This window comes from Lipotes vexillifer, unplaced genomic scaffold (genome assembly GCF_000442215.2).
Source record: "Lipotes vexillifer unplaced genomic scaffold, Lipotes_vexillifer_v1.1 scaffold1699, whole genome shotgun sequence".
Lineage (NCBI taxonomy): Eukaryota > Metazoa > Chordata > Mammalia > Artiodactyla > Lipotidae > Lipotes > Lipotes vexillifer.
In genome coordinates, this window is record NW_006796961.1 from 769,699 (window position 1) to 782,217 (window position 12,519).

General features: G+C 59.0%; 2 protein-coding genes across 2 annotated transcripts in view; one reads left to right on the plus strand and one right to left on the minus strand.

Moving 5' to 3' along the window:
* BRME1 (break repair meiotic recombinase recruitment factor 1) overlaps positions 1-3,683 on the plus strand; it is a 21,827-nt gene extending 18,144 nt beyond the window's left edge. The window contains exons 8-9 of the mRNA XM_007469117.1: positions 1,941-2,090; positions 3,545-3,683. Coding sequence (XP_007469179.1) covers positions 1,941-2,090; positions 3,545-3,683 — 289 coding nt within the window. The remainder of the gene's footprint in view (positions 1-1,940; positions 2,091-3,544) is intronic.
* Positions 3,684-4,763: 1,080 nt separating this feature from the next.
* Positions 4,764-7,219, minus strand: NANOS3 (nanos C2HC-type zinc finger 3). Its single transcript, XM_007469065.1, has 2 exons — positions 6,760-7,219; positions 4,764-4,831 (listed from the first exon to the last, which is right to left on the minus strand). The coding sequence occupies exons 1-2, from the start codon at positions 7,217-7,219 to the stop codon at positions 4,764-4,766; spliced, it is 528 nt and encodes a 175-aa protein (XP_007469127.1).
* Between the last annotated feature and the right edge of the window lie 5,300 nt (positions 7,220-12,519).

The following is a 12,519-nucleotide window of genomic DNA, read 5'->3' on the forward strand; positions in this document are numbered from 1 at the left end:
GGGGGGGGGGTCCTCTCCCCCCACCCTAGAGCCTCTCACAGTCCATCACCTTTCCTGTCTCCCAGCCTTGCTGGTGGCTAGCATTGAGCGACAGTCCTCTCCTGTTACCTTGAACCTGAACTGGCCTCTCTGCAGAGTGGCGGCTTATTGATTATTTATGGCCAAGCTTCTGTTTCTGTCTGGCAAGTGTGGAGGAGGGTTAGGGAGTTTGTCTCTTTCCTCTTTCTCCTCCCCCTCAGGGGAGAGGGAGGCCGTGCTCCCACCTTCTGCCCTTACACACATCTGTAAATAGTACCTGTTGTACCACTTGTTGCCCCACCCCCTGCACCCCCTCCACACACACACACGCACGCCCTGCACAGGGACCAGAGGCAGTTTAGTCAAAGTGACCCCACTATTGTTTGAGCAAAGAGGAGGGAGATTCCTGGGTGAATCTCCGGCGGCCTCCATGGATGGCTGGAAGCCCCCAGGTGGGTCCCAGGGTCTGGTTCTGTGGCCCATGGCTGAGGGAGAAAAGGCAAGAGACTGAGGCCCGGACTGGCCAGTCATCTCAAGGTGACCGAGGCAGGTGGAGCAGAACCAGGGTTCCCATAGTGACAACCCAGGAGATGCTGCCAAGCTGGGCAACCCTCTGCCCACCACAGGCTGCACCCGTTAGATATGGTGGTACAGAGGCACGTCCACCCCTTCCATAGACACTGACGCCCACCAGTGCCGGCTCTTCCAGGAATTGCTCTGGGCACTGGGGAGGCTGCGTGGGACAAAACAGGAAGCTTCTGCCTATTGGGGGTCAGAGCAGGGGTGAGCGAGAGACAGACAAATTAGGTGGTCAGATGGCAGAGTGTTGGGGAGAAAAAGACAGCAGGGCAGGGGTTAAAATTTTAACCTGTGGTGATGGAGGGGGCTCCCTCCTCCCACCTTCTCCACCCCCCACCCCCCCCCACCCCCGCAAGGAGGAGACATTTAGGAAAGAACATTCCAGAGCCCTAAGAAATGCTCAGGGAATGGCCAGGAATTCAGTGTGGCTGGAGCTGGGAGGAGGGGAGACGGGGAGGGAGGGGCTGGGGTCTGGAGGTGCGCAGATGGTGCAGGGCTTTGGGGAGGGGCTTTAGGCTGGCTTTCCATTGCCACGTCCTCCCCTGCCCCCCAGGCCACAGGGGGGACAGGCTGTAGGGGCAGGAGCTGGGGGTCAGGGAGGCTGTGGCAGCTGTCGGACAAGGGCCACGGCGCTGGGGGAAGTGGCTGGATTCTGGGTGTGATTTTAGCAGTAGAGCCAGCTGGGTCGGCCATCAGGGCTGTGCCCAGGGTGGCCTCATGACTGTCAAAGGCGTTCATCTCTGGAGAAGACAGCTAGAGGCCCAGCAAAGCCCCCAGGTCAGAGTCTGGTGGAGCTGTCCAGTGAGGTCAGGCCTCTTGCCCTCCTTCTCTTCCCGCCAGGACCCGAATGGGGATCAAGACCTGCGAAGCCGCCAGGATGGAGGATGCAACAGACACTGTGCGAGGCCTCGTCATCGAGCTCTCCAACCTGAAGTAAGGGCTGGGCTCGGATCCACGGATCCACAAGTCCCCGGGATGCGTGGAGGGGATAGGGCTGCGGGAAGATGGTGGAGGGCCCAGTACAGCAGCGATCCTGGGGTGTCAGGGTGGGCCCGGGATCCCCAGCGAGGGGCCTCTGGGAAGCTCCATCGTTCCTGGGCCCCAGCCGGTTGTGTCATAAACCTGTCCTTCGCAGAGTTGTTAGGTTCTGAAGAGAGGCTAGAAGGGTCACAATCTGCAGCAGGCAGATTCTGATTATGCACGTGTGCATGCCTGTGTGTGTGTGACCTGTGAGTACACATGAGGGTGTGAGCCTGTGTGAGCAGGCTGGTGTGTGCCTGAGTGTGAGGCATGGTCCCACTCTGCCACGAGGTGGAGCACAGCTCAGACCCTTTCCCACACAGCCGGCTGATCATGAGCGCCCACCGGGACCTGGAGGCCTTCAAGCGCCTCAACTACTACCAGAAAGCAAAGCCGGCAGGGAAGGCCCCTGCAGCCTACACACCAAAGGGGGCTGGGAATCTCCCTCGAGGGGAGCAGTCCTGGAGGGACTCGTAGGTGTGTGTGCTTGTACAAACTCACCGGCCCCAGAAGTGCCTGATGCTCCTGCCAGACAGCTGGAAACAATCCCTCAGCAGACTCCGGAAAGCCTGCCTGGCCCCTGTGTGTCCCCTGTTATTTTGTTACCATCCAAGATGCTCCAGCAAGTCCTGGTGGGCCCCAGAAACCTCCCTTCAGCTGACCTGGAAGTCAACTTCCTATGGGAAACAGAAAAGGCCCTGCCGTCCTCAGCCCTCAGCAGCCTCCCTCGGGGGTCGCGTGGGGGCGGGAACCTGCTCCTCCCGGTGGCAGAGGCCTGGAAGCTGGAGGCAGAGAGGGGGGCTGGGGCCTCAGGAAGCTGTGCCCCCCCCACCCCCGCAGAGCCGCCCAGATGTTTATCTGGGTTTGCAAATTTCAGCTCCTTAGCCGAGGTTATGGAAGGTTCAGAATTTGTTTCTTTCCTGGAGGAGAAAAGGGCTAGCTAGCTTTGTTGGTTGTACCCTTGTTTTTCTCCGGATTTCCATTTTATTTCTTTTGGGAAGCCCATTAATAAATGATTCCCTAGCCAGACCTCAGACCTCCTGACCTGTTGTTTGGGGTTTGAGGCATTTTCAGTTCCTTGATATCTTGCCCACAAACCTCCCTAACCATCTCTTTCTCCTTTGACTTCCACTTTTGTCTTCCCTGGGAAGACAAGTTCGGCTACTGTTGGATCCAGGGGTCCCCCATGCAGTACTGAGTGTGTCGGACTCAGGAGCAGGTGGCTGTGTGCACGAATTCAAGCACACGGAGTATCTTGACTGATTGTCCAACTGGAGTTTGCGAGTCTGTATTTGGTGCTGAGAGGGCTTCGCCTGTCCTCCGTGGGACAAGCTGCTTGGAGGCCTTGGCCCGGAAGGAGGCAACCCTGGGGGAATGTTACTGATGCAGACACAGCTACTGCCTGGAGGGTGCTGAGGGCAGGCATTGCACACACCATCCCTCCAAACCATACCACAGCCCCAGTGATGTCACACTGTCATAAGCAGTCCAGGGTGCTGCTGTCAAACCCATTTTGCAGAAGACGTGCTTCTATTAAATAGGTCACCATGGGATGGACCACACCCAATACTTCGTTTCTCTGCCTGTGGCTCCTGCACCCTAACTCCTACAGCCAAGGCAGGGCCCCCTCCCAAACGCCTTTTTATACCCTGGGATACCCCATTTGCGAGGGAGCAAGGTGGGTCAGCGTCCCCCAACCCTTCTGCCTGCTGGATGTGCAGCTTACTTCCTTGAACCCTCCAGGACGTGCCCAATCGCCCAGTTCCCTGTGTCTCAAACCCCAGCGGCTCTGGCTTATACAATTAGCATTTGCAAGCACCTGGGGGTGGCTGGGGGATCGTGTCCCCTGACTCAATCTGAAACTCTTGGGGCTGCTAAAGAGGCCTCCTCTGTGTCTTCTTTCTCCTCCTTCCCTCTCCTCTTCAAGCCTGGGCAGCAAGCTGTCTTCAAAGGCCGTCTCCCATCCCCGGCTCACCGCAGCCCTCCTCCTGGGTGGCCTCAGGTCCCGGTTCAAGTGGAAGTCCAAATCCTGCCCCCACTCAACCCTGGGAGACCTTGTCGGCTAGGGGTGGAGACCAGGCCCTCAGGCCAGCCCTCAGATTGGGGGAGGGATGTGGACAGGCACTTGTCACCTGCTGCCCCCAGGAGGCTGGGGGAACAAGATGTGGGGGTGCAGGAGGCAGATGGGGTGGGGATGGATGTCCAGCCCCCCCCCACTCCTGCCTAAGCACAGCCAAATCATCTCCGTGGTGCCCCCTACCCATGGCCTCGCCTGGCCCAGCCCCCTCCGGACATACTCCCATTCCTTGCAGCTCCCCACCCCGCCATTGCCCCAGCCCAGAAGTCCTTCCCTTGCTCTGAAGAGCCTGCGTGTGATTCCATGGCCCCCAGTTGCTGGGGCATCAATGGTGACCTAAACGTTCACTAAGAGCCTCCTAGGTGAGGACAGTGATGGGGGGGAACCTCTGTCTCTCCATTGCCCTTCCTCACGTCAGGCCCCCACCTCCAGGGTAGGGGATTCCACCTGACATGTCAATATGCAAGGGGTGGCTGGAAGAGTCTGCAAACACGAAGCGTCACAGAAGCAGCCTCATGACACCAACCCAGCAGCAAGTGCCCTGCTCATAAGTGCCAGGCTGGGGCGACCCCTCAGAACCCCATAGCTAACCTGTAGCGCCCACTCCCATTTCTCAGCACAAAGCAGCTCACCCCAAGGCCCCAGGGTAAACGGCAATCCAAACAGCAGTTGGGGCATGTGGAGGTCAGAGTAACCTGGGGGCAAGGGATGAGCCAGGAGAGGAGGGTCCGCAGCCCCATTGGCACAGTTCACTCACTCTACCTTGTCCCAAGACCGGGACTGCTATGACGCTGATCCATTCATAAACATTTATTGAGAGCTGACTGGGTGCCCAGTGCTGGGGAAGGAGGGCTGGGGTGCCTGAGAACCACCTCCTTCTGTGAGGGGATCGGGGTGCCCTTTGGGCTGTGCTTCCGGAAGGGGCTCCTTTGCCAGGCCCTCAGGCTGGGAGCAGGGCCTAGGGGTGGATCCTGGGAGGGTGAGTCTTCCCTGAAATCCAGCCTCCAGAGAGCCTGGGTCCCCAACCCCAGGTGAAGGCAGCATCCCCGTCCTGCCTGCTCCAGCCTCCTTAGGCAGAAGTGGAGGGACAGCAGGAAGAGGGGCTAGTTCCAGTAGGCTTCCCGGCACCTTTGGAACCTGGATTTTAAAAGCAGAAGGGGAGGAGAAAAACATGTAATAACAGGGATGATTCAATGCTCCGGAAGTACCGACTCAACCTGCAGGGCTGCCATGGCTCTGGCGCCACCTGCAGGCTATTTCTGGAATAGCACCCCCGGTGACATTCCCGGCCCAGGGCAGCCCCAGGTGGGACCCAGGGCCAGATACAAAGCACAGAAACTCCAACTCAGTCCTGCCGTGCTGCCTCCTCCTGGGAGGACGGCCTCAGGCAGCCTTTCTGTGCCAATATCCTGGTGAGGGCTTTCCCCACCCCCCACGCCCGCGGAGGCAAGTTTTCCTGTTCTCTAGGACTTGAGGGGAAAAAAGGAAGACTCTGAGATCATCATCTTTGCGTCCCTTCAGCTTCCCACCTCTCCCAGTTGGACCCCGTCAGACCTCATAGGGAATACTATCTTCTCCTCGAGGCAGTCTCTTCTAGCAGATGTTCACTGCACAGCTGCCGGGATAGGGAGGGGTACTCCCACCCGGTGACTTCCCCAGGGGCTCACAGTCTGATAGGAGAGGCAGTACCCACACCGGGCACCCAAATGGGCGGGGGTACCGCCCGGTCAGACCCGTCTCCTCTGTTGCTGACTTCCTCAAAGGCAATGAAAGGTGCTAAAACGGATTTCTCTTTTAAAACCCTGCAGAAGCTGAGGTCTTTCTCATCTGTAATAATAACTGCTGCCATTTAAGACGGAGCTACTCAAAGCCTGCCAGTCCCTGGCCTTGCAGCATGGCAGTGTCAGGGGGAGCTGGTTAGAAATGCAGATGCTCAAGCCTCACCCAGACCTGCAGAACTGGAACCCACATTTGATGAGCAGGATGGCGGGGGGAGCGCCCTATGTGGTGGGCCGTGCAGTGTAGAGAGAGCCCTTTAGACCTCAGGGAGGCTTCAGCCATATCTCTCTTCTAAACTTCAGCCCCAGCCAGTGGCTGATTTGCACACAGCAAACTCATGGTACTTCCCTCCAAACTGACATTTCCCCAGGCGCTGGGACTCTCCCTCTTCGCTGCCTTGAACACCTCTGCCTGGAGGACCAGCCTCTTCCAACGCCTTCAAATCCGTTCCCACGGTCTAACACATTCACAGTCCAACACATGCAGACCTGGTCTTGTCCCTTCCTTGGCTCCCTAGTACTCAAGTCCAAACCCTTTGAGGTGACCAGCAAGGACTTACACGTCCTTTTGCCATCCCTGAAATCTCTGACACCTTCCCCTCCAACACACATGCACACATACTCTATCCCAGACACACTGAACTTCACTAAGTTCCTAAACGAGCCCCATTGCCTGGGCTCCACTTCAGCGCTCCACCAAACTGAATTAGGCTTCCAGAAATCACTTTCTCCAGGAAGACCTCCTGGACCCCTTCACCTGGATCAGGTGCTTCCTCTAGACTCCCCCATGCCTGTGTTTTAACTCTCACTCTCCCATCTACCACGGCGGGCCAAGCCCAGCCCAGCGCTTGGCACCCGGTAAACCTCAAAAACTATCTGGTGAATGAGTGAACAAGTGAGGCTCAGTTTCTCTTAACTGAGCCATTTCCCGCTGGTCACACAGTTCCCACGAGCCAGGCCGGATTGGAGCCCCTGCTGTACCTATCCCCAGATCCCAGCAGTAGTCCCCACAGCCTCCCTGCTAGATCACACCGCGCATGGAAAAGGATGGTGTTTCCCTTACGGGCCCAGGGAGGGAGAGTGCCTTGCCCAAGGCCACACAGGTGACCCCATCCCCAGCTTACCAGCGTAGGGCAACAGTTCTAGAATACTCCTCTAAGCTGTCTACATGGATTATCACCCCCCAACCCTCTGAAGTGGGTTGTGACCCCAGGGGTTAACCCACTTCACAAAGGCCCCTAGGGGCTCAGCCCACGGCAGACCCCCTCCTCGAGTCCCCCCAGCCACCTGCACAGGCACCTCCTCCTCGGCGGTGTCCGGAGTCCTGCGTCCTCGCCTTGTCCAAGCGGACCAGCTTCCTGCCAGCCGAGTTGCGGGTGGTGTAGCTATAGACGGAGGTGTAGCCCTGGCCGGTGAGCGGGCAGAAGCGGCGGGTGTGGGCATGGTCGCGAGTGGCACCACACTGGGGGCACACGTAGTCTCGAAGGATGGGGCACAGCACCCGGCCAGCTTCGTCCTTGAGCACGTGGGACTGGTAGATGGCCCGGGACTCGCCGTTGTGCTTGCAGAAAGAGCACAGGCGTTCAGGAGCTGGTGAGGATTCCGGGCTGTGTGTCTGACCCTCCTCTGGTCCTGGCGCTGGTTCTGGCTGGGGGTCCAGCCTGATCTCAGGCTCCTCTTCCCCACGCAGAGCCCCCACCAGGCGTGCCAAACCCAGGTAATCTGTCCATAGATTGAAGGTCCCCATGGCTGGACACCGTGTGCCAGGCGGAGGGGCAGAGAGAGAAGAAACCCAGCCGCCCCAAAGCTTGTCTTTCTACACCTTCCTTCTTAACCCTCCCTTCCCCTCTCTGGAGCCGAGCAGTCTGGGCTGTCAGTTCCCTCCTTATACTTCCAAGGGGGTGTGAAGAGGGAGGAGCAGGCTGTAGGAGGTTCCTTATTGTCACAGGGGGGGTTTGCTGCCGCTCCCCCAAAAATGCACCTGCCAAGGGGATGCATGGTCTCTGGGTGAGCTGGAGGCGAGGGGGGGTGACAAGACATAGGCTGCAGGGGGCACCAGTAATATGGAGCCACACACCCCACCCAGAGGGCATTGGGAGGGCGACCCCTCCTTAGAGCCTGCCTGCCTCTCCTGCCCTACAGGGTGATGGGGGTGGGAGGGTTGGAAGCCCCACCCGACAGACTAGCATTGATGTAACCAGTAACTTAGTAACTTCTTTCTTCCTTCTCCTGGGCTGGGGGAGGGGCCGGGTACCCCTGTGCTCTTTGGGAAGGGTTGGGGAGCTACTGATGTTCCAACTGTCTTCGGAAGGAGAATGGGCCTGGCTTATGGGGTGGGGGGATAAGGACCAAGGCTCCCAGCTCTGGTCACCCTCAGGGAGCTTTCACACCCCTTTTCAGTGGATCCCGCATTTAATGGATGAACAAACTGGGGTATGAAACCACCTGCCCCTGGGGTTATTCACAAAGACAAGCACAAAAGCCTGCCTCCCCACGCAGTTAGCAGTTACCACCGGAGCCTTAGGTGTTGGAGAGCCTTAGGACCAGCTCGTCCTGGTCCTGGGGTGGAAAGGGGGTGGAGTAGAGCACAGGCACAAGTTGGGCTAATGGGGGGACCCCTAGCATTCGCCAGTACCTTGATCTTCCCCTCAAATGAGACCTCAGCTCAGTCTCTGGAGGATAAGGTGTGCCCAGGAGTCACCCACGTGGGGCACACAGATGGGCAGGTGGAAGGATCAACTGGCGTCAAGGTGCTAGGTGGGCAACTGAAGGTAAAGCAGGGGTCTGCCGGTACCAGGCAAGGAGGGTGAGAAACCTGGGCCCGGGACTTGAATGCAGAGAAGAGGTGCTATGCTGCCTACCCACCTCATTCATTCATTCATTCAAGAAAACTCTATTGAGCCTTTTGGAAGCGGGGCTCACTAATCCGTTTCACAAAGGTTTCCCAGCTGCCCAGCCCTGAGCCTGTGATTCATGCCCCCAACCCTCCAGGATTTATTCTCCAAATCCAGACTGTGTCTGTAAGGATCCCAGACACCAGCCCTCACCAAGGGGTGAGAGGCTGGGGTCAGGGTCAGGTACTGGCTGAGCAATTTTGGGGGGGAGTCCAGGGTGGGGTTTTTTCCCCATCCCATTCCCCTTAGGCTGTGTCCGGCCCAGACACAGTGACATTCATCCCTCGGTGGGTCTGGCCTCCGTCCTCACAACCCACCGACAACAATGAATGTTGATTGTGACCTTTGCTGTGGCCTAAGGAAGGGGATGTGTTCAGGATCCCCTGGCCCCCCCAGATCTGGAACGTGGGGGTCGTGATGGGTGGACGGCAGTTCCAGGCCTCGGGGTCCACTCAACGGTCGATGGTTTGCCTGAGCTGCCCAAACTCACCGACAGGTTGAATGTTCCCCCAAACCCTTGGCAACTTCTTGGGGAGTAGAGGCTGGGTGGGGGTGAGGGAACTGGAGAGGGTGAGGGGAGAGGGGAGGGAATAAGGAACTTATAGAATCATTAAGTCAGCAAATAGTTATTAGGTGCCAACTCTCTGCTCCGGAACCCGGAAAAAGCAGGAGATAATTATAAATAATAATAACAGTAGATATTTATGTCGCCTTTGCTATGTAAATGTAGCAGTACTGGGCCCTGGGCTCAACTTTCCGTGCATTTACCCAAAGCATCCTCAGAGGTGCATATTACTTCCATTTGTCGGTTTGGGAGACTGAGGCCCGTAGGGCACCGCTAGTGAGAGGCAGAGGAGGGATTCCTAGTGGCCCCAAGATGTCTGGCTGCCAAGTGGTTCTTGCCCCGGAGGCATCGATGCACCAGAGAGATAAAACATTTTAATACAATGTAATACCTTCGGTGAGCTTCATCGTGTTCCGGGCACAATTGTTTCTGAATCACAAGAACCCCCAGGGGTTGTCAGTCTCCACTTTGCAAATTCGGGCCAGCAGTGGGGCCTCTACCAGGCAGGCCCCGCCCGCAGGTCCGCTTGCGGGACTTTTGGACACGGGCGAAGCAAAAGGACCAGAGAGGACCACAGGTTGCCAGCCTGCCTGCAGGGTCTCGGGCATCTGAACTCAGGCCCTTGTGGCGGTCAGCGCCCAAGCGCACAGACACGCGAGGGCTGCCCCGTTAATGCGGGGTGCGAGTTCGCCCACCCTCGGGCCTCGAAATCCCTGCTTCGGCTGATGGCGTCAAGATGCTGCCCGCTCCGCATTTCTTCACCCGCAAACAGGGCCCCCAGTCCTTCCCTCCAGGGGCTGCGCAGAGTTGGGTGCCCGCCCCCTCGGGTGCCCCTATGCGCAGTCTCAGGGGAGACAGCCCCCCCACCTGGGTCTGGGGCCCTCCAAGGACAGTCTGGGAGGGGACTTCAAATTTCCTGTCCCCTCCCACTTCACTGAGGGCAATATCGGGCCCCAAAGGATGAACCCCCTGGCGTAACCCTCACGTGGATTAGGGCCCCCAGGGGTGCTGAGCTTGAGTGAACCCCAAAACGACCCTCCTTGGAGGCGGCCTGAGGCAGCGCAGCCCTTGAAGCCCCACCCCCGAGACCCCACCTAGAGACAGCCTCCAGAGACCCGCCCCTCAGAAGACACAGACTCAGGCCCCTCCCCCAAGACCCACCCCCTCAAAGCCCACCCATAAATTGCACGTCCCTAGGACCCTCCCTCTAAAGCTCGCCCAGATAGACTACCATGTAGCCCGCCCCCAAAACTCAACCTCCATAAAACCCGCCCCCTAAGCCGGTTCTCAAAGGGCCCAGCTCCCTTAAGACCCGCTCCGGGGCCCCGCCCTCAGGGCCCCCCCCACTGCAGACTTCCCATCTAGTTTTGGCTCTGGGAGGGCCCAAGGCTCCAGAACCCCGCCGTCTAGGATCTCTAAAGTCCGCCTGCCTAGACCCCCAGGCACCGCGTCCCTACGGTGTCCCCAAGGCCGTTCCCCGGAGCTCAACCCCGCTAAGGTCCGCCCTGGCACGACCTTCCCCCAAACCGGACCCCCTCGGAGCCCGCCCCCCACAAGACCCGCGCCCCTTGAAATTCCCCCACCTCATGGAGTCCCTTCCCCAGAGCCCGCCCTCTCGCCCACCCTGGGCCGGGGTCCAGTCACGTTCCCACCCCTGTCTGGAGCTCCCGGTGGGGCGCCCTCTCCCACGGCCCATCCACCCGGCCTGCAGGGCCCCATTCAGGCACAGGGTATCCAGGACCTTCTCAGGGAGCATGTGGGGGGTGTCTTGCTTTGAAGATGGTGGCCCTAACAAGCAGAATATGGAGAGAGGAGGGGTAATAATAATAATGCTTTATATACATCACCCTATTATTAGAATACCCATTTTATCGATGAGGAAGATGAGGCTCTGAGAGTTTGGAACAGAACTCTCTGGCAGTTCCTAAAAAGCTTTGTTCTTAACGACCACGAGGCTAGAATGCGGGGTCATCAGGCATGAGGCACTCTGGCCACACTGCGCGGGGTGGGGGGCTCCCCATGACACCGCTGCTCCTTCTATGCCTCCTCACAGGTTTCCCGGAGGGCTCTGACCTTGACCTACCTAGGAGGGAAGTTCCAGTGAAGGTGGGGCTAGGGCAAGAGGGCGGGGCTTCAGGCCAAGGGGAGGGGTGGGAGGCGGGCAGTGCCCAGACTCATCCAATGGGGGAGGGGCTGTCTGGGCACAACCTGGGGTCTGATTGTCTCCCTTCGTCATGGTAAGTGTTGGCTTCCCGCCCTCGGTGTCTGTCTGGGTCCTCCTGCCTGGGTCTGACCGTGTCCCTCACAGGCGGGTATTTGTCTGGGTCCCCAGCCCTGCTGTGTGCGCCGTCTCTGGCTGTCTGGGGTCGCCTGTGTGTGTCTGGCCCTTTACACCTGATCTCCCCTCTTTGTCTGTCCACCTGTAGGACAGACATGTCCGGGGCTGCCCTTTGCTGAAAGGCGGCCTCTGGTCTGTCTGCATCTCACTGTCTGCACCTGGGGCCCTTAAGCAGGGCGCTGACTGTTCCTCCCACCGAGTGTCCTGAGGCCTTCTTGGGGGCTGACTGGGCCTCCAGTCTGACTTTGAAGCCCAGCAGTGTAGGAGGCAGGGAGCTGTCTCCTCCCACCCTCAACCCCGGGCCCTGGAGCAAAGTAGGGGTGCCCTTCAAGGCCTGCTTCTTCCTTATCCTTATTCCTGGGACCCTACACCCCGGCTGGGAGGGTCTGTCTGGGCAGGGGGCTGAGAATGGCTGGGGTGGCGGGCAGCCTGGCAGAAGCCATGCTGACCCTGAGCCTATCCCCACCCCGACCCCCATCCTGAGCTCCGGGAAGGCAGGGCAGCTGGCACAGGGTCTGGGTCAGGGTCGGAGGTGAGAGGTCTCAGTGGAGCCAGATGGGCAAGCAATGGATGGAGGCAGCTCTGCTGTCAAGTTGAACAAGGTGGCGGGGCCGGCGGGGTGGGGGCAGCATGAGGTCAGAGATGCAGGGTTTCCAGGGGGTGTCTAGTGGCTTGTGTGTCCCTGCATGTGTGCCAGTGTGCATCTGTCCTTGTGTCTGCGCCCTTGTGTGTGTGCATAGGACCTGGGGGTGCACACGGGGAGGAGGTGCTCAGGGCCTGGCAGACAAAGAGCCCATTATGGAACATGCAGTAGCAGTGTATGTAGGGGTCCTCCTGTGGGGTCCTGTTGATGGCCCGGGCTGTCTAGACTGGCGGGCAGGGGCCCCTCATTTCCATGATACCTGCATGGCCTCTCAGGTTCCTACCCCGCCCTCCCCGGGCCGTCTGCCCAGCTTCCTCTCTGCTGCCAGCTGCTCAGGCTTTTGACTCCCTGTCCTCAGACAAGGGGCTTGTCTGTCCTTCCCAGACCTGGGGGCGGCCAGTCGGCCAGGAGCCTGAGTTTCCTTCTGAAGACCACCAGACGTAGAGCCAGGGCTGGGGGAGGCGAGAATGCTCCCCTGGGTTGGAGTTGGGGGCTGTGGAGGGACCTGGGGCAGGTTGATGAGAAATTTAGACGCTTCTACTGAGGCTTGCGGGCTCCATCTGCAAAAATGCAGGCAGCAGCTGCCTATGGGCCTGTTATTGGGGGG